At 40.8% G+C, this 22557-nt stretch overlaps 1 protein-coding gene across 14 annotated transcripts in view; it reads left to right on the top strand.

Annotated features, from left to right (window-relative positions):
- LOC138763897 (microtubule-associated serine/threonine-protein kinase 4-like) overlaps positions 1-22557 on the top strand; it is a 588435-nt gene that overhangs the window by 555923 nt on the left and 9955 nt on the right. For all 14 annotated transcript variants that reach the window (XR_011357883.1, XM_069938893.1, XM_069938918.1 and 11 more), the window contains 4 exons: positions 6293-6513; positions 10353-10550; positions 14067-14293; positions 14386-14508. Coding sequence is in view for 13 of the 14 variants with exons in the window: in XM_069938893.1 (XP_069794994.1) it covers positions 6293-6513; positions 10353-10550; positions 14067-14293; positions 14386-14508 (769 nt within the window). In the remaining variant the exon portion in view is untranslated. The remainder of the gene's footprint in view (positions 1-6292; positions 6514-10352; positions 10551-14066; positions 14294-14385; positions 14509-22557) is intronic.

Here is a 22557-nt window from a genome sequence, read left to right as displayed (position 1 = left end):
AAGGGAGGGGGTGGAAATTATAGGCCCACAGACAAATAGGAGGATAAGGGACACAATGACAAAAAGCAGGAGGGAGGTGGGGGGATGGCTCTGTGATTGGAGAGGGATGGCGGTGGAGAGCTGGAGGAAAGGAGACAGAGGGTAGGGAAGGGAGAGAGATTAGGGAGTGATCTAGCTGGAGCCAGAGATGTTAATGCCAACTGGTTAGAGAGGGCCCGGACGGAATTGCTCCTCCAATTTATGGATGGCCTTGATTTGACGGTTATATTTAATAGTGGCTTAGGTATCAACCCCACTCCACTTTCCAACTATGTGAGGAACAATGGAATCCAAATAATTACTAATACAGAACATTTCAAAATGCCAAAGAAAAATCAAAGTTAGGCATGGAATAATTTGAACAATTTTATTGGTTTATTGTTTGGATGTGGCTTTACATTTTTTGATGTGAATGCATACATTAGGAACATTTTTGTTTTTACGAATGCTGTTCATGGATGGGGTTGATGGGGTTTCAATGACATGTGAATCAGCATAAACAATGACAGCTTTTAACTGTCTCAGCAGTGTGTTGACTGAGTTCCCTCTCAGTACAAGCTGAATCTTAATTGGAGGCCAGTATTATTGACAGGGTAGATGTGCTTGCTGTTCCTAATAACGTGAAATGCATTCAGATGGACAGACTGCATCGGAATCCTTTCACAGGAGACTTTTGGAAAGAAAAGTATTGAATGCTGCAGTGATTTAGCTTTGCTGATTTTATAATTAAGAGTGGAATTGAATACATACATGTGGCACAATGTGTTTTAAATGCAGTGTCAGAAAAGTGTCCTGCAAGGGTCACAGGTGGGATCATCATGGTATTGGATTAAAGACCTAAATGCCAGTTTCATGCAGTTGCTGTGGCGACTATCTGGATGTACCCTTCTCAAATATAATCTTTGGCCTACTTGTGACATTGCGTCTTTCCTATACTAATGGGGAAAAGAAGAGTTAAAAGGAGCCCATGACATTGTGTTACTAATGGAAGCATTGTTCTGTTGTCATTGACAAACAGATTGTACTTCAGTTATCAACAGGATTTTGCAATAGCAGGTTCTGATTCTGGAGCATCAGAATAACATTGCAAGGCTGAAGGCGCTTGGTTATTCATCTGTAGGCAAAGAAGGTTAAGGGGAAATGAAGAGTTCTTTGAAAACCTGTGAAAAGAGGAAACTATTTCAGGTGACAGGTGGGTCAGAAACCAGAGAAAAGAGGTTTAATGTGATTAGTAAATAAAAAAGTAAAGTTGATTAGTTTATTAGGTCAGCACAACACTGTGGGCTGAAGGGCCTTTACTGTGTTGTAGATTTCATCAGCAGAATGTCCTTATCTGGATTGCCAGGAAATGTGATGGAAGCAAGTAGGAAAATAACTCTCAAAGCGGAACTGGATTGAATGTGAAGGCTGTAACTTTCACGCCTGTGGCAACAAGATCCACTGACTCATGACCCTCTAGCTGAAGGAATTTCTCCTCATCTCTGTTTTAAATTGACATCCTTTTACCTTGAAGTTGTGCCCTCCCCGACCATGGGAAACAACCTTGCCACATCTACTATGTCCAGGCCTTTCAGCATTTGAAATGTCTCTGAGGCCCCCCATCCCCATCCTTCGGTTCTCCAAAAAAGTACAGTCCAAGAACTGACAAACATTTTTCACATGCTACCCTTTTCCTGGTATCATTCTTGTAAATCTCCTCTGAACTCTCTCCAATGCCAGCATGTCTTCTCACAAATAAGGCACCCAAAACTGTATGTGGTACTACTAGTGAGGTCTCACCAGTGCCCTTTGAGTCTGAACTTTACACCCCTGCTCTTATATGCTATTCCTCTAGGAATCAATGCCATTATTGCATCTGCCTTCTTCACTGCCGAAATCAACCAGGTGGTTAACTTTTAGGGTATCCTTGCACTGGGACTCCCAAGTCCCTTTGCAACTCTGAATTTTGTATTTTCTCCCCATCTGAATAATAGTCTGCCCATCTATTTCTTCTACCAAAGTGTATGACCATACACTTTCCAACATTGCGTATCATCTTGCCTCCTCTTTCTGCATTCTACTTACCTGTCCAAGTCTCTCTGCTGCCTTTTGGTATCCTCAGCATTACCTGCCCTACCACCTATTTTTGGTATCATCTGCAAATTGAGACACAAAGCCATATATTCCACAATCCAAATCAATTTAGATACAACATAAGAAGAACTAGCTCCAACAAAGACCCTTGCGGAACACCTCTGATAACTGGTAGCCAACCAGAAAAGGATCCTTTTATTCCTACTCTCTTGTTTCCTGCCTATCAGCCAATGCTCTAGCCATGCCAATATCCTTTCTGTAATTCATGAGCTCTCATCTTGTTAAGCAGCCTTATGTGTGGCAAAGGCCTTTTGAAAGTCCAAATACACAACATCTACTGCATCTCCCCTGTCTACATTCTACTTGTGATCTCTTCAAAACAATTACTGTAGGTTTGTCAGGCATGATTCTCCTTTATCTTGTCATGCTCTGGTACTCTTGAAAATCGACCCCAACAGCTTCCCAACCATCGATATTTGGCTAATAGGTCTATAATTTCCTTTCTGCTGCCTCGCTCCCTTCTTAAACACCCAAGTGACACACACAATCCTCCAGTTCACTGGAACCATGCCAGAATCTGTTGATTCCTGGAAGATCTTTACCAATGTCTCCTCAATCTCTACAGCTACCTCCTTCACAATCAAGGGTGCATTCCATCTGGACCAGGAGACTTAATCTACAGTTGGCTTCCCAAGTACCTTCTCGCTTGTGATCTTGACTGCAATCACTTCTCTTTCCAGAGACCCATGAGAATCCGATGTGCTACTAATGTCTTCCACAGTGAAGATTGATCCAAAATATTCATTGAGTTCCTCTGCCATTTCCTTGCCTCCCATTATAATTTCTCCAGCGTCATTTTCTATTCATCCTATGTCTACTTTTGTCTCTTTTACTATTTATATATTTAAAAAAGCTTTTCATACCCTCTTCGAAATTATTTTGCTAACCTCCTTTCATAATTCATCTTTTCCTCCCTAATCACCTTCTGAGTTGTCTTCTCTAAGTTTTTGAAAGTTTACCAATCCTCTCTCTCTCTCTCTCTCTCTCTCTCTCTCTCTCTCTCTCTCTTCCTACTCTTTTTGCTTCCTTATATGCCTTCTCTTTTGCTTTTACTTTGGCTTTAACATCCCTCGCCAGCCACAATTGTCTCATTTTTTTCAATCACAGATTTCCTTGCTTGTGGGCTGCCCCTGTCCTGCACTTTCCTCATTTCTCGCTGAAACTCCAGCCATTGCTGACCTGCTGTCTTCCCGTTCGTGAGCTTTCCTCTTATGCCGCTGTAATTTCCTTTATTCCAGTGAAATACCGACACCTCAGACTTTAGCCTCTTCTTTTCAAATTTCAAAGTGAACTCAATCACTGCCTCCTAAGGGTTCCTTTACCTTAAGCTCTGTAATCACCTCTGGTTCATTACACAGCACTCAGTTCAGAACAGCCGGTCCCCTGGTGGGATCATCAACAACTTGCTCCAAAAAGCCATCCCATATGCATTCCATGAACTTTCTAGCTCCTGAGATCCTGTATTGAACAGATTTATCACGATTTATCATAACTTTGACCTTCTGACATGCCTTTTCTATTTCCAGTTGTATTTTGTAGTCCACATCTGGCTGCTGTTTGGAGGCCTGTATATAACTGCCATAAGGATCCTTTTTACCTTTACCATTCCTTAACTCAACCCATAAGGATTCTTCCGATTCTACGTCACTTCTTTCCAATAATTTGATATTATTGCTTACCAGTAGAGCCATGCCACTCACTCTGCCTACCTGCCTAACCCTGTGATATAATGTGTATCCTTGGACGTTCAGCTCCCAATGACATCCATCCTTCAGTCAAGACTCAGTAAAAGCCACAACATTGTACCCTCCAAACTGTAGCTGTACTGCAAGATCATCCACCTTGTTTTTAATGTGTACATTTAAGTACACACCGTGTATTTAAATGCACCGTGTCTCTGTCATCCCACCGGCTACAATTTTATCTCATCACCTGCCTGTCATCGTTGCTGCAAACTATCTTTGATTTACTGATGTGTCCGCCTTCATCAGCCCTAACACTCTGGTTCCCATCCCCCTGCCAAATTAGTTTAAACTCTCCCTAACAACTATATTAAACCTGCCCGCCAGGATATTGGTCTCCTTTGGGTTCAGGTGTAACCCATCCTTTTTGTTCTGACCGTACTTACCCAATGATCCAATGAAACTCTCTCTACCCCCTACACCAGTTTCTCAGCCATGCATTTATCGGTCTGATTCTTGCCCTCACAGGTACGGGCAGTAATCCTGAGATTACAATCTCGGAGGTCCTGATTCTCAGCCTCCTTCTTAATTCCATGTATTCTCTCTTCAGGATCTACTCACTTACATTGCCTATGTCATTGGTACTAACGTGTTCCAAGACTGGTAACTTCCCACACCCTGGCATCAGGAAGGCAACACACCATCCGGGTGTCTTTATCAAGCTCACGGAATCTCTTGTCTGTTCTCCTCACTGTAAAAATCTCCAATCCTATTGCATGCTCTGTGCTACTGAGCCATGTTCACTGCCAGGGACCCTGTCACGATGGTCATCCTCCGAAAGGTCATCATCCCCTATACTATTCCGAACAATATACAGGTTGATGAGGGAGATGGCCACAGAAGTGCTCTCTATTAACTCCCTGTAGCTCCTATCTACCACTCTTCACTCTCCCTAATGAGCCTTAGGTCATCAAGCCTACAGCTCCAGTTCCCTAACGCAGTCTCTTAAGAACTGCATCTTGGTGCACCTAGTTCAGACATTGGTATCGGCGAAACTCGGAGTCTCCCAGGGACCCCACATCTGACACTCAACACAGAGCACTAACCCAGCAGATATCTTGCCTTATCTGTTAACGAGTAATAAATAATTTACCCTCACTATAACCCTCACCTCTTAGATGTCCACGCCAAAGCCTGTTGAGGCTTACCACTTTGACTCAGACCAATCTGATGACGACGGTTTCCTGAATGACCACTCCGTTCCATGGTTCTTCACTTTTATGGCGACGCTTGACTTGAACTCCAGGGTCATCTGACCACGCTTCCTCCAATTTCCTTCTTGCCCACTCTACTCTACTTTTTCAAATCCCTGCCACCACTACTCAGGTCACTGGAATGTTGCCTCCTCTAATCTTTGTCATGTTTGTTGTTTGAACTAAATTTTTGTTCCACTTAATTCCGGAAGCAGTATTCAGTGTATGCATGTTACAAGTTTAAGTGTTACGTTTAAGTTTAAGTTTGTGTTACAGGTTTAAGTGTTAATTCTGGAAGCAGTATTCAGTGTATGCATGTTACAAGTTTAAGTGTTACGTTTAAGTTTAAGTTTAAGTGTTACAAGTTTAAGTGTTAATTCCAGAAGCAGTATTCAGTGTATGCATGTTACAAGTTTAAGCGTTACATTTAAGTTTAAGTTTGTGTTACAGGTTTAAGTGTTAATTCCGGAAGCAGTATTCAGTGTATGCATGTTACAAGTTTAAGTGTTACGTTTAAGTTTAAGTTTAAGTGTTACAAGTTTAAGTATTAATTCCGGAAGCAGTATTCAGTGTATGCATGTTACAAGTTTTAGTGTTAAGTGCATATGTTGCTTTTTAAAAATACTTGGATGTGTGCTTGAAGAGATATGATCTGCAGGGCCAGGGGAGAGAATTGGAAGATGGTTTGAGGCTGGGTAGCATTTTCTGGGTAGCATTTTCTCTACCACCACAGACCCGATGTGTCCACCTTCATCAGCCCTAACACTCACGATTTTTAAATTGTCTGTAATGATTAATGCAACTTGGACAAACTTCATCCCAACAGCTCATTAAATCCCATCAGACTCCTCAACGACAAACTCAGAGACTCATTTAAGGACTCTTGTGCACTTTATTGATTTTCTTTTGTTCTCTCTGTATTGCACAGTCAGTTTGTTTACATTTGTCATGTTTACAGTTATTTTATTTGTTTACATGTTCACATTGTGTACAATTTATTTTTTGCATGACCAGTTAGTGGTAATTCTGCTGTACCCACAGGAAAAAGGAACCTTAGGGTTGTATGTGATGCCGTGTATGTACTCTGACAATAAATCTGAAATGTGATTATGAAGTTTATGGTTCCAGGGATTGAGGAGCAGCAGAAACCCTGTACAATAAAAGATCTCTTTATGTTATATTCAGGCAACACCTGTCTCTTTCTCACTCATCGAGCAGTGAGAACAGCAACTGCTATCAGCGTTCTGGGATGCTACCAAGCTTTGCCATCTCTGCTGAGGATGATGAATCTTTGTCTCATGAAGATTCCAATAGGGATCAGGAAAATATCATGTTTTCCTTGGGAACGTCACAAGATGAGATTGATGCAACTACTCCAAGCACCATCAGTAGTTCAACTCTTTCAGGTATGGTTAATGGAATAGGAACCACATGCCAAGCAGACTAGGTCTGGGTGAAAGGCTCTCATTGAGTCATGGAGGAATACAGCATGGCAGCAAGCCCTTTGGGCAGTCAAGTCCATGATGACCTCCCAATCCTACCCGAAAACCATTATATTCTCCCCACATTCCCGTCAACTCCCGTGAGATCCTCCCAGTCACATAAACACTTAGGAAAATTCACAGTAGCCATGTCTATATTAGGAACAGGGGAGGAAACTTGGATAAAACTCAACTTTTCTCAGGGCAAATGTGCAAACTCCTGACTGTGGGTGGTGTCTGTTTGGATTGAACCTGGATCGCTCGAAAGGTAAGACAGTAACTTTACTGGATGCACCACTGTGTCCTTTTTTCCTGAGGAATCTCACGCCTGTCATCATTAATTATCAATTACCAGCCCTCAGATTGACTTCATTTTCATATCTGGTTGTGGGAGGGTTCAAGTTATTCTCCCTTAATTCCAAGCCATTAAACTGTCCAGTAAGGTTACCATCTCTACTTGTAGTGATCACAAAAAGCATTAGTTGGCAATATCCAATGCTGAACAATTATATCCTCTGTTAACCATTTTCAGAATGAAACTTTTTCATCTGCTTTACATGTAGAATACCTGGAAAGCCACTGAAATTAGGGTATATGGTGTGATATAAATATAATAAAACCCCTGGTATCCAACACCTATGGGGATTGGTAGATGCCAGATAAGTGAATTATCCCATTGTTTGAGATTGTGTGATTGGCAAACTAACGGCGAGACGGCCAATTTTAAACTTTTGTATTTTTTAACCTATTGGCGCATTTTTTGCCAGTTGATTGAGGTTGCTGGATGTTGACTTGACACGATTTAGCTAGAAAATGTACCGTATACCTCAACAAGGAAGCGCAATGCACGACAATTCAGAAAGCATTGATTTTGCCCTCTTCCCTGCACTTGGAAGGGAAGACAGAACAAAGTTCCACCACTTCCCTGTTGCCTTCAGGCATGGAACAGGCACACAGGAAGTTGGGAAATCAGGAAGTCTCTTTGCTAATAGTATCTGTTTTCAAAAACTGTCACATCTATTTTTAAAAATGATATTATGACAGGGTTTTCCATAAATGCACTCTCTACCTTTGATTTACCTGTCAGTCATGCTAATAAACTCAGAAATGGAATAGCTGGACCAGTAGAATGTAGGAGGTGAACAATGGTGAAGAGGGGATTGTACAAAGTACAGACAGTGTAATCTACATCTTTTCCTTCACTTTGGCCATTGTCTTGGGAAGTTATTGAACATCACTGCCATAATTTTGGATCTATAAAACATTAAAATGTGGCAAATTTGAATTGATTTGATTTGTTTATTGTTTTATGTACTGAGATACAGTGGAAAAATATGATTTTGCATTCTCTCTAGGCACCCTATCACCCTTTTCCTTAAATAGAACAACGCAAATAGCATAAAAGAGAATAATGTTGCAGAGATGGTGGGAGGTACAGTTCGTGTATTGAATAGTGCGATGCCATTACAGCCCCAGCAATCAGGACTGGGGATTGAATCCCATGCTATCTGTAAGGATTTTGTAGATTCTCCCCATGTCCGTGTGGGTTTTCCCCCAGGGTCTCCAATTCAAAATGTACTGGAGGTGTAGGTTAATTGGGTGTAAATTGAACGGCACAGACTCATAGGCCAAAATGGCCTGTTACTGTGCTGTATGTCTAAAAAATATATATTTTTAATTAAGAAAAGGTTCAGTTGCAACAGTGCAAAGTGCAACTCTAAATGTAGGTTTAATAGAACATGATGAGTAATTCTGATAGTGTTAGAGCCGAGATATGAAAAAATAGAACATTATGTAGTGTATGTATATATACTCCAGTATCTCTAGACTCCTGGCTGCCTGCCTGAGATGAAGCTTCACAGAACAGAAGTCACTGCAGGTGTTGGTAAGATCAAATCCTGGCCAGCTTCAACCCTGAGCTGTACAAGCAGATTCACAAAGGGAAAGTCTCATCCAAAGGGCCTGGCAGACCAGCTTTTTTTTTGTCCTCTTTTGCCACTAAAATCCATTTTTCACATAACATTATGGTGAGTCCCTTTAAGGGCTGTTATGTTGCTCACAAAGGACCTGACTGAATTTTGTTTCAATCCTTCATCCAATGTAGAGCTTTCATTTCCAAAATGAATCAACATTATCTCTTTCCATACTGGTGGACTGATTTAATTGGCTCATTAAATAGCACTTTCCCATCTCAAATCCTCGCCACCAGGCACAGCACTTCCAATAAGATGTCCATATCAAAAACTTTGAAGTAATCTGAGACTTCAATCTGTATTATGGTTTGAACACTCTGAAGAGATCTTCCAGCGCATTTATAGAAAAAGCAAAATCCCATCCACTGCTTGGCCTCAATCATTTAAATATCAGAATAGGGTAATTTATTGGCATGAAATTCATTGTTTTGCAACAGCATTGCAGTGCAAATATTGCTATAAAATTACATTAAAAATTAGTGCAAAAATAAGAGAAACTGAAGTAATATCTGTGGTTCATTGTCCATTCAGAAATATGATGGCAGAAGGGAAGAAGCTGTCTTTGTGCTACTGGGTGTTTGTCTTCAGGCCTCCTTCCACAGAGTGAAAAGTTCTTGGCCTGGGTGCTGAGGGTCCTTGAGGATAGAGGCTGCTTTCTTAAGACACTGTGGTGTCATTGGCATATTTGTGGATGGCATTTGAAATGTGCCTAGCTACACAGTCATGGGTGCATAGCGAGTAGAGCAGTGGACTTAGCACACATCCCTGAAGTGCGCATGTGCTGGTCGTTAGTGTGGAGGAGACATTGTTTCCGATTCATACTGACTGCTCTTTCGATGAGGAATTCAAGGATCCAGTTGCAGTTTTGAGGGGTGGGGAACTGTGCAGAGGCCCAAGGTTTGGAGTTTGTTGAGCAGCATTGAGGAAATTCTGGCGTTGAAAGCTGAGCTGTAGTCGATGTAGCCAGTGATATTGCATCTGCTGTGGAGCGATTGTGATGGTAGATGAATTCCTGTGCATCCGGATCTTTACTTGGGTATGAGATCTTTCTGGCCACATCCAACCTCTCAAAGTATTTCATCACAGTGGATGTGAGTGCGACTGGGTGATGGTCGTTGAGGCAGCTCATTCTGTTCATCTTGGGCACCGGGATAATTGTTGCCCTTTTGAAGCAGGTGTGTACCTCTGACTGTAGCAATGAGAGCTTGAAAATAATAGAGAATCTATTGTCAATTGTGCTCTAAATTCATTAAAATGCTGATCAATAACTGGAAAGAATTAAGCACTGAATCCCAGAAATTGTACAACTCTCTTGCAATTTATGATTTGAGATTAAACCTTGTTGCGATTTGAAATGTTACCGAAGTAGTCAGAATCCTCCCACTAGTGAATCGAGAGCAGACCAACTTACGTGAACTCATTGAGCTGGGAAATAAAAATAGTTGTTGCTTCAGTTTCCAATCAATGAATTATTTCAGTATACGAGGCAATGTAATTGAGTAGTATTGTGTTTTCCAATCGTCTTCCCTTGACTCATGAACATCCAATATTCGTGGCTGCAGATCACTAGTGTTTTCAATTCCAGAGGAGGAAGGGGAGTGATTAAAATGGCAATGAAATATAAACTGATTTTCAATCATTTTGAAATTACCTTTGGGCATGTAATTTTTGCAGACTTCCTGCTTTTGCTGTTGGATTAGCGTGTTATTTCTATTTCCATATTTATAAGAGTATGCACTCGATGCAAAATGAAATGGGAGAAACTGATTGAATGCATTTATCTGTGAACAGTTGGCAGTTTTTCAGAACATCTGGATCAGATTAACTCCAAAAGCGACAGTGTGGAGAGCACAGATATTTCTTCAAAGCCTGCGAGTGATATCGTCCCACAGCTGGCCCGCCAGCGTCTGGAAAGTTCAGAGAAAGAAAGGACAGGCAAAGTGATGAAATCATCATCTGCCACCGCACTCTCTCTCATGATCCCTGCAGGTACAGAAACGAGAAGCCTCAAAACGCACTGCACACTTTACAGTGGTCTCATTAACCGTGGTCACTGGTGGCTCTCTGAAGAATTTTTTCACAATCGAACTGTTTCAACAAAACCTCACCTTAAAATTGAACTTAAGAGATTAAGGATCTTAAAGTTAATAAAACGTTATTTAAAGTTTCACCAAAAGTTTTCAAATAATCTTCCTTGCAATGAGTGCGTGATCGTCTAATTAGGTTTTATTTATTGTGCTGCCTGAATGACTTTGGTGAAATTATCCTGAATGACTGGTGAAATTATCCTGAATGACTGGTGAAATTATGGACTGCTGACATTTTATAGTTGCCCTAGACAAAAACATAACTGAAAAAGATCATTTTAAAAATTGTGTCCCCTACACTTTCCGTTGCACATTTCATTATCTAGTGAAGGTAAGCAAATACTGTGTCTACGAAGTAGTGAAGTGAATTATTACGGCTCCTCACTACCTATTTCACATTTTTGTATTTATGTTATAATTTGGACATTGACGGTGACCAATTCACTTCTGAAACAAACAACACGAAGTAATAAAATGTTGCTCTCTGTTTTGGGAAATGTGCGAATAAGGCAAGACTTTTTTTTAATTGATCAATCAGTAGTCTTAGCATGAAAAGCTGTTCTGCTGTGACAATAACTGTGTCCAAACCCATTCTCTGGGCAGCCATTTCAAAAGCATCATAACATTGCCAAAAATAAAGGGATTTAAAGGGCATATTTATGCCTAGCATGGACAGTATGTGCCTAGCAGGGCTAATGCTCTCAGACTATCTCTCAGTGGATTCACTTAAAAATGCAATACATTTTCTTTGGTAATAGGCACTCTGTATACAATTCATGACACCGATTTCCACAAACATGTGGGCTTTCTCTCTTTCACATCAATTCATTGAAGACACAACCAGATTAAACAAAAAAAAAATGCTTGAATACTTAATGTACCATAAATGTGCTCAACCATTGCCTGTGGTTCTTTCAGGAACATCGTATTTTCTGGGTTTGGAGATATTGATGGTTAGTTTCCTTCAGTTCAGCTTTGACTTAGGGCTTCTGGGAGATTGTTCACAGCACAAGTAGCCTACAGCATGTGCATGCTAAGCACATTGATTACCCAGAAGCTATGCTCAGTTTCATAATATAGTGTATCCATAATTTAAAGAAATGAAACAATCCTGTATGCTGTATAATATGTCTTCACTGCGTATTTTTCTGGACTGGAGGCTACAATTAGTCATTCTCTTTTCTTTTGAGTTTGACTTTGTCCACAATCTAGCTTTCATTAGAATCCCAAGAAAAACTTGTAACAACAGCTAGCCTGCAGCAAGAGTTTAAAATCTGATGATGTGTGTAATTTCTTTAAAGGAATTATGGCATATTTTGCAAACTATGAACAGCATGACCAATGAGCAACTCATAAGTTTTGTCTGTAGTTAATATGCTTCTGGGTTTATTTAAATAGTTATAAATCAAGCTTTGCTAACAGAGATGAGAAGAATAAAATTTCATTCCTGCTGGGAATTGTGATACAAAGCAAATTGTTACACAAACCACTGGTTACATTTACTCGATGCACTGTTGGGATCTGCAGCTGTTTCTCATAAATTAGGTTGAGGCGGATGGGGGGATAAAAAGGGCTGAGGTCATCATCAAGTCCTCCAAAGAAAATGTTACAATTTAAACATGCAGCACAGCAACAGGCCCTTTGAGCCCATGTGGCCCTTCCCCCCCCCCCCCGAAAACGCTAATAAAGCTACAATCACTCTATGTTTCTGAAAGGTGGGAGGACACGGGGACAAACCCGTGTAATAGTGTTGCGCTAACCATTCCACCCTAAAAATACAAAAATACACCTTTTCAGACCTTCTCATATAGTTTATTGGATTGTTAAGGTTTTCCTGGGTCGCATCAGTTCTGATCAACTTCTCTTACTGCCAAGAGACCGTTGTATAGACGACACTTTACTTATTCTAATATATCCTCATTTCAAAGTATCGTCTTCCAAAGCATGAGCATATCCCAAATTTCAATCTCTTTAATCCAAATCAAACTCTGTGGCTGTTACTTTATGTAGTTGTAATTCCTTGATAAAATGGATAAACATTTTGCATAGCATCGCATTAAGACTTTCATAACAGTGAGTAACAAAGCATTTACTGTATAATGATACAAAGATATATAGAGATACAAATATTTGAAGAGATACAAATGGTATTTAAAGAGATCAAACATTCAAAGAAAAATTTCTTGTGCTCACGCTTCCTTCACATCTTGTAGAATGACAGGCAAGCGATTAGTCAGGGTGGATATTTTGGCATATTACATCATAGTCACTATGGCAACACTACAAACAATAGTTCTCTTAAAGAGACAGGCACAACATTAACTAACGATCAAAAACACAAGGCTTTAACCTTTACACTTTGGTCCATGTTCGATTTACCTAAACCCATTGTCAAAGTTCATCTTTCTCAATAATGCTGGCAACAGTGCTTGACTAGAAGGGCCTAATGGCCTGTTTCCGTGCTGTAATTAATTGTTATGTTAGACTTCTGGGCAATGCCCAATACAAGATCTCCCCCAAATACATCAAAATGGCATGTCATATGTCAGAAGGCACCTATACTGTAAATACTCGGCAGATATAGTCCCTCCAGATGCACCTAGGCCTTGCAGATTTATGTTCTTTGTTGACATTTTGATGGTTAATTCATATCAACTTGCCCCTTTAGATATCTTAATATAGTCATGTTTATTTTATTAAAACTGTCCTTGTCAGAACTTCTTTTATTTTAAATGATACAGCACAGTAAAAGAGGCCTCCCAACCCCATACTTTTTTCAAGCAGAGAAAAGCCTTGCAGGTCACACAGAGAAAGTACAAGCTCCTTACAGACAACACTGGATTTGAATCCGGGTCGCTGGTACTGTAATAGCCACCCACCTCCACAAAACATGGCATCATTTTGAAAGAAAATTAAACTCATTTTATATTGATTTTTAGAAGGAAAAAAGTTCTAGTTCCATGCAAGGTGACAAAGTGAACAAAATATGTTCATTAAGTAAATCATATAAAATGTATTGATCGCAAATTTAAATCTCCAGATCAAAAATTGACACAACATTCAGTATTTGGAATGATAATTTGTAAAATGCAGCCCAGAAAAAGCCAAAATGTATGATTGTACAAACCCACTCAGTCCCTTCCACTCACTGCCTGTCTTCACGAGCCACATGATTTCATCCCACAGCTGACCAATCCCAGACTGCTGAGGTCCATCTCTCAGAATAAATCCTGCCCTATTGGTTCTATTAAGGCATCCAGTAAGCTATCTAAACTCCATTTGCAGTTGAAATTTATCCCACGCATTAATGATGCCTGCTAATACTAAATGGTATACGTGAAGTCTTGCACTCTTACAGCTGTGTTTTCCCACCAATTTGTCCATAGTGGTAAAAGATTCTTTTTTTTTTAAATTTCAGATGTTTATGGTGCCTCTCCATTGGCTAGCCCAATCTCCCCACATTCCCTCTCGTCTGACCCTTCGTCAAGAGATTCGTCACCCAGCCGGGACTCCTCCACCAGCTCTGGAAGCCCAAAGCCTCCTATAATTATCTACAGCTCGGGAAAGAAGTATGGTTTCACACTGCGTGCAATTCGAGTGTACATGGGTGATAGTGATATTTATACGGTCCATCATATTGTTTGGGTGAGTTCATATGACTTGATAGTGTGCAGAACTTCATGGTTGACCATTGTTATCAATGAAATTATTGACTCAACTTTATCTTTGACCACTAGAATGTTGAAGAAGGGAGTGCTGCTCATACAGCTGGGCTAAAGGCTGGCGATCTCATAACACATGTAAATAGCGAGCCAGTGCTTGGCCTAGTTCACACAGAAGTGGTTGAGCTTCTTGTCAAGGTACTTTCAAATATCAAAAGTTATCACCCTGCATATTGTAGTTTTTCATAAAATTTCTGGAATAGTGTTTTAATAATTAGGCCATGGTTTGTAATTCCGTATTGCCTTGACCAATGAATCTGCTTCATTGTGCAGCATTTAAGGAGTTTGGGCCTCAGGCTCAAAGAATGTCACAACACAGATGATTCTGCCCATTGTGCGTGTGCTGGCTCTTCCCATCAGCTGTGTAATTGGCTCATTCTGCTCTTCCTCGATATGGAATCCTGCAGATAGAGCCATAGAGTATGACAGCACAGAAACAGGCCCCTTCGACCCTTCTAGTCCGTGCCGAACCCTTTTTTTTCCTAGTCCCGCTGACCTATAGGTCTCCGTACCCCTCCCATCCATGTACCTGTCCAAATTTCTCATCATTGTTAAAATCAAGCCTGCATTCAGCTGGAAGCTCACTCCACACACCCATCACTCTCTATATGAAAATGTTCCCCCTAAACTCGTCCCCTTTCACTCTTAACCCTTGTCCTCTGGTTTGTATCTCACCTATCCTCAGAGGAAAAAGCCTATCTACATTTACTCTCTTTATCCCCTTCATAATTCTAAATACCTTTATCAAATCTCCCCTCATTCTTCTACACTCCAGGGAATAAAATTCTAACCTGTTGAAACTTTCTCTGTAACTTAGTTCCTGAAGTCCAGGCAAAATCTTGATAAATCTACTCTGCACTCTTTCTATCTTATCCTGTAGTTAGGTGACCAAAACTGCATACAATACTCTAAATTTGGCTTCACCAATGAACACTGGTGTATATACATACAACTTTAACATAACAAACCAACTCCTGTACTCAATACTTGGATTTGCGAAGGCTTTCGATAAGGTGCCACATGTTAGGCTGCTAAATAAGATGAAGGCCCATGGAACTATAGGGATGATATTAGACTGGATAGAAAATTGGCTGATAGGCAGGAAGCAAAAGGTTAAAATTAAGGGATCCCATTCAGGATGGCAGCCTGTAACAAGCGGTGTTCCGCAGGGATCGGTCTTGGGGTCACTGTTGTTTAGAATTTATATTAACGATTTGGATTTTGGAATGAATGGTTTTGTGGCCAGATTTGCAGATCACACCAAGATAGGTGGCGGAGTAGGAAGTGTTGAAGAAACTGTAAAGTTGCACAAGGATATGGACAGATTAGGAGACTGGGCAAACATATGGCAAATGAGATACAACATTGAGAAATGTTTGGTTCTACATTTTGGCAGTGGAAATAAGCAGGCAGAGAACTATTTGGATGGGGAGAAAATTCAAACTTCAGAAGTGCAAAGGGATCTGGGCGTCCTCATGCAGGGAAATCTAAATGTTAATGCCCAGGTGAGATTGGTAGTGAAGAAGGCAAATGCTATGCTAGCATTCATTTCAAGAGGTATAGTGTACAAGAGTAAAGAGGTTTTAATGAGGCTCTATGGGGCACTGGTGAGATCCCATCTGGAGTGCTGTGTGCAGTTTTGGGCCCCCTATCTTAGAAAGGATATGATGTTATTGGAGAGGATGCAGAGGAAATTTACAAGATTGATTCCTGGAATCCCAAGGCTAACATATGAGGAATGTTTGGCAGCTCTTGGATTGTATTCTTTGACAGAGTGGATGTAGATAAGATGTTTCCCTTGGTGAGTGAATCAAGGACAAGGGATCACAGTCTTAAAATTAGAAGTTATCCATTTAAAACAGAGATGAGGAAGAACTTCTTTAGTCAGAGGGTCGTAGGTCTGTGGAACTCACTGCCCTATACAGCGGTGGAGGCCAGATCATTGGGAGAATTTAAACAGGAAATTAATAAATATCTAATCAGTAAGGGTATCAAGGGATAAGGGGCAGGGGCAAAGGCTAGAAATTGGAACTTGGTGTGAGCATAGTTCACCTTAGTGTAGAGTCACGGAACAGACTTGCTGGGCCTCGGTGCCTGCTTCTGTTCCTTTATCTTATGATCTTGTGATATGCCAAAAGCTTTCTTTACAATTCCATCCACTTGTGACACCACTTTCAGGGAATTATATATCTTTATTCCTATATCCCTCTGTTCTACCACACTCCTCAGTGCCCTACCATTTACCATGTATGTCCTTTCTTGGTTTTCCCTTCCAAAATGCAACACCTCACACTTGTCTGCTTTAAATTCCATCTGACATTTTTCAGTCCGTTTTTTCAGCTGGTCCAGATCCCTCTGCAAACTTTGAAAACCTTCGCAGTCCACAGTACCTTCAAGTTTAGTGTCATCTGCAAACTTGCTGATCCAATTTACCACATTATTGTCCAGATCATGACATATAGATGACAAACAACAATGGTCCCAGTACCGATCCCTGAGGCACACCATTAGTCACAGGCCTCCAGACTGAGAAGCAATCATCCACCACTACTCTCTGGCTTCTCCCATCCAGACTTTGTTGAATCCAGTTCACTACTTCACCATGAATATCTAGCATCTAACTTTCCTGACTAACCTCCCATGCAGGACCTTGATAAAGGCCTAACTAAAGTCCATATAGACAACAACCATAACCTTTCCTTTATCAAATTTCCTGGTAATCTAATTGAAAAACTTTATAAGGTTGGTTAAAACGACCTACCACGCACAAAGCCATGTTGACTACCCCTAATCAGTCCATGGCTATCCAAATAATTGGAAAATCCAATCTTTTAGAACACCTTCCAATAATTTACCTACTACTGATGTTAGTCGCACCAGCTTATAATTTCCAGGGTTACTTCTGGTGCCTTTTTTAGACAACAAAACAACCTCCAATCCTCCGGCAACTCACGCATGGATAAGGATACTTTAAATATTTCTGCCAGAGCCCCTGCAATTTCTACACTAGCTTCCATCAAGGTCTGATGGAATATCTTGTCAGGTTCTGGGAATTTATCCACCCTTATTTACTTTAAGACAGTAAACACTTCCTCCTTTTCAGTATATATAGGTTCCATGACCTTACTGCTTGTTTTTCTTGCTTCCTACAACTCTATGCTCTTTTCCTGAGTGAAGACTGATGGGAAAAAAAAACATTTAGGACCTCTCCCATCTCTTTTGGCTCCATAAAAAGCTGACCATTCTGATCTTCAAGGGAATCAATTTTGTCCCTTACTACATATCCTTTTGCCTTTAATATACCTGTAGAAACCCTTAGGTTTTTCCTTCATATTGTTTGCCAAAGCAACCTCATGTCTTATTTTAGCCTTCCTGATTTCTTTCTTGAGGTTTTTCTTGTATTTTTATACTCCTCAAGTACCTCATTTGCTCATTACCTCTCTTCCGAAACTCTGTACTCTCAAAATTTCACCTTTGAAGGTCCTCCACTTATCTCGCACATCCATGCCAGGAAACAACTTATCCCAATCCATGCATTCCAGATCCTTTCTCATTTCCACAAAATTGGCCTTTCTCTAGTCTCAGCCCGAGGCCCAGACCTATCCTTCTCCATAATGAACTTGAAACTAATGGCATTATGATCACTCGACCCAAATTGTTCCCCTACACATACTTCTGTCACCTGTCCTGTCTCTTGCCCTAATAGAAGATCCAATATTACATTCTCTCTAGTTTGTACCTCTATATAATGATTTAGAAAAATTTCCTAAACTAATTTGATAAACTCCAAGCCATCAACCCTTTTACAGTATGGGAGTCCCAGTCAATATGTGGTAAGTTAATATCTCCTACTATCACAACCTTATGTTTCCTGCAGCTGTCTGCTATCTCTCCACAGCTTTGCTCATCTAATTGTTGCTGACTACTGGGTGGTTTATAATACAACCCCATAAGTGCGGTCATACCTCTCCTGTTGCTCAGCGCCACCTATATATCATCAGTAGATGAGCCCTCTTGTCCATCCTGTCTGAGCACAGCTGTGATATTTCCCCTTTCCTTCCCCCCTGCCCATCCCGTTCTATTGCATCTAAAGCAACGGAAGCCCGGAACATTATGCTGTCAGTCCTGCCCCACCTACAACCCAGTTTCACTAATGGCCACAATGTCATAATTCCACATGACAATCGGTGCTCTAAGCTCGTCTGCCTTTCCTGCACAACTCCTTGCGTCAAAATAGATGCACCTGAAAACATTTCCACCACATTCAACCATTGACTTCTAATGGTGCATGCAATTTTAACATCATCTTTTTCTTCTTCCACTACTCTATCTGCTTTGTTACTCCCTTTGAAAATATAGTTTAAACCCACCAGAGCAGCACTAGCAAACCTTCCCGCAAGGATATTAGTCCCTTTCCATTTCAAATGCAACTGTCCTATTAGAACAGGTCCCACCTTCCCTGGAAGAGAGCCCAATGATCCAGAAACCTGATGCCCTCTCTCCTCCACCGTCTTTAGCCATGTGTTAAACTGCATTATCCTCCTAATTCTTTATTTTAAATATATTATTTTTGAATTTTTTTCTATAAATGTACATCCAAAAACTCTCCAATATTGCACATATATATATATATATATATAAATTGAAAGTTTTTCTTTACAAAAATCGAAACAAAACTAGCCCCCCCCCCCCCCCCCCTATTTCTAACATCACTACACGTGTCACAGGTAGCAATCCTGGGATCACTACCCTGGAGGTCCTGTCCTTCAACCTAGTGCCTAACTCCCTGAACGCTCCTTGCAAGACCTCCTCACCATTCCTACCCACATCATTGGTCCCTACATGGATCACTACAGCTCACCTCCTTCCTTCCCTTCTTAGTCACAGGACCAGGCTCTGTATCAGAGACCTGATCTCTGTGGCTTGTCCCTGGTAGACCATCCCCCCACCACCCCAACAGTATCCAAAATGGTTTACTTGTTATTGAGGGGGATGGCCACAGGGATGCCCTGCTCTGCCTGTCTGTTCCCTTTCTCTCTCCTGTCTGTCACCTATCTACCCTCCTCCTGCCTCCTAGGTGTGATACTGTCCCTGTAACTCCTGTCTATCACCCCCCTCTCCCTCCTGAATGTCCCTGAGTTCATCTAAGTCCGGCTCCAGTTCTTTAACTCAGCTTTTCAGGAGCTGCACTTCTCACAGATGAAGTCATCAGCAATATTGCTGGCTTCCCTGATGACCCACATTTTGAAAGAGGAGCATTCCCCTGCCTTGGCTGCCATCCCCATTGGCTATGACTAGATGAACAAAATATATATTTAAAAAACCTGCCCTTACCTGTGTCTACCTGCTGAATCCTTTTTATTCCTCAAATAGGGTGGTCCTTTCTGACTTCAACTCTGACTATTCCTTACCTCTTACCTGTTCTCACCAAAGCCTTGCCACCCTGACTTTGCCCACTCTGACAATGACCGATCCCCCCTTTGTCCAACTTTTCAACTCGATTACCCAGAAAGATACTTCACTAATTCTGATTTCAAATGAACTATTAAATCTGCTTCTACCCCATCTTTATAGTGTTCCTTCCTGTTCTTTCACCAAACAACTTATAAATGTGCCCTTCAGACTTAAGCCACTGGAGATACTTATTCCTGATTTACTCTTTAAAACCACTTCTTGATTTTTCTATCATTTTACTTTTGCATTTTACTGGGATAAAATGGGATTTGCATTAATGGGATTTCCGTCCAGAAATACTTCATGTAAAATTGTATAGTACCATTTTTTAGCATCATCTGTCCTTTCTCTGAAGAGTTCATTTGATCGTATCTCTCTCTCTCTCTCTCTCTCTCTCTCTCTCTCTCTCTCTCTCTCTCTCTCTCCCCCTCCCTCCCTCTCTCCCCCATCCCATTAAAGTCTTACTGATGAAGTACTAGGAGTTGTAAATGAACTCTAACTGAGTACCAGGCATTACTTCAGATTTGTTCTAGGGCAAGTGCGCAGACTGAACACCTCCCCACACCACATGGATAAATCATCCACCCACACAGATGATGCCACATAGCAAATTCCTCCAGTCAGAGTCATGCCACACAAAAATGGGCCATCGGGTCCATTATGAGCGTTTTGCCCATCGACACTAAACCCATTTTCCTGAATTAGGTCGATATCCTTCTATACCTTGCCTACTTAACTGTCTCTTAACCATAGTGATTGTATCAGAGTCCACCAGTACATTCCAAATATCAACCTCTCTCTGTGTGTAAAAAGAAATTCCTCCGATCCCCTTTAAAACTCCTTCCTCTCACCTTAAACACCTTCTTGTTTTCAATATCCCTACAATGGGGAAAGGATTCTGACTATCAACCCTATATATGCTTCATTATTTTATATACAACCATTAGGTCGCCTCGCCTCCATCCTTCAGTTCCAATATGTTCTCATGACTGTCGTTCTCTGACCCAGACAGCTTCCTGATGAATCTTCTCTCCATTGTCTCCATCAAAACCTCATCATTCCTATAAAGTGGTGATTTTCCTGCCACAGTAATCATTTGTCCTTTGTGTAGACCAGTGAGCTGATGTTTAGTGTTGGAATGGGTGTATTTATTGGCAGAATAGTTTCAGTACCTCTCCCTTTTCTAGCACACTTTCTTCTGTCATCCATGAATATTTCATAATGAATGTCTTGAACAGCATTTCTCAGTAAAAATCAATTAACAGTTATCACATGCATTATAACTGATGTACAAAATTCTCTTTTTTTACTCTTTCCCACCCCCATAACCCATAATGTTAAATAAAAAGTAACTAGTGTAGATGTGTTTGAAAATATCAAAGGAACAAAATCTTGTGCTACGAGCCCAGAGGACCCCAAAACCCAGCAGCAATTGATATTTACCAAGACAAATAGTTACTTAAACAAAAGTTGCTTTTAATTATCTTTAAACATGACAACAGAATCACACTTCAACTTATCACTATTGACTTAACTAACCTAACTTAACCCCCTTCTAATTCTGTGTATGTAATGTGTGTGTAAGTGTATGTAATGTGTGTGTAAGTACATAAAAGTTCACAGTCCAATCTCACTTCTCCTTCTTCCAAGTTCACTGGTTGCAGGCAATTCTTAGACTGTGCACAGAATTTAACATTTATATAGTTCTCAAGGCTTTAGTACCGCTTAGAAAGATTCTTGTCGGCTTTCAGAGAGATTCGTTGTATGCTGACACCCACAACTGATAGACTTCCATCAGCCACTTCAGTGTCTTGCTGAAGAAGCTTGCCCCCTCAGGGTTCTCCAGATAATAACCTTGGTTTCAGGTCACTACAGAGTGCCTTTTTGTTTCCCTTATTCCAAGTGAAACATTTAGACAGCCAGTCCTCTCCTCTTGCATGAACCACAAGGGCTTTGACCAGGCTGAACTAAGCACTCACAACCTATCTTCCAAAATGGGGTTTTCCACAAACTTGCCAGCTTGTCCTGTTCCAGTTCCAATTGCTGCTGCTGACTGTAAAACTGTAGAACTGACCTCTATGTGTGTGTGTGTCTCTCTCTCTCAGACAGAGAGAAAACCTGTTTGACTTTCTCTGCTTGCAAAACCACATGACCCTCTAAGAACAGCAAGTTCCCCTCCAGGCAGAATGCGGCTCCGACAAGCTCTTTCTTCTCTTGCCTTTTTGTAAACAACAATCTATTTGTGAAGTCTCTTGGGTGCTCTCCAAAGCTTTTGCAAAGACTCTGGGGCCCTGACATGTCTAGCATAAGCAGAACTCCAGTATTTTAAATAAGATCTGTTTGTATGTGACCTACAGTAAGTGTTTGTACGTGACCTACAGTAACAAACCTGCCCCAGTTATTTCTCCCAAAAACATATCTATATACTATTGCACTTGAAATTCTGTTCTGGTTTCTCTCATCAAGCACCGTAAACTCGAGTGTAAATTCCCCCCTCCCTCCTCCCATAATATTTGGTTTTTTTTATATAAGTGAGGTGATGCTGGTAATTCTGAAGAAGCATTGATACAAGCTGCTGGAGTATGAAAAGTCATACATGCAGCTCAAGCAAATGCTGTCCCATTTTTGGAAAGTGTTTATTAGCTCAGGGATGGGTCCTAATTAAAATGATTTGTATGAAATTGCCAGAAGTATGCGAAAATGTAAGGGGAAAGCAGTGAATAGCTGTGCAGT

Source organism: Narcine bancroftii, chromosome 1, assembly GCF_036971445.1.
Source record: "Narcine bancroftii isolate sNarBan1 chromosome 1, sNarBan1.hap1, whole genome shotgun sequence".
NCBI classification, from domain to species: Eukaryota; Metazoa; Chordata; class Chondrichthyes; order Torpediniformes; family Narcinidae; genus Narcine; species Narcine bancroftii.
This window is presented reverse-complemented; position numbering and strand designations above follow the sequence as displayed.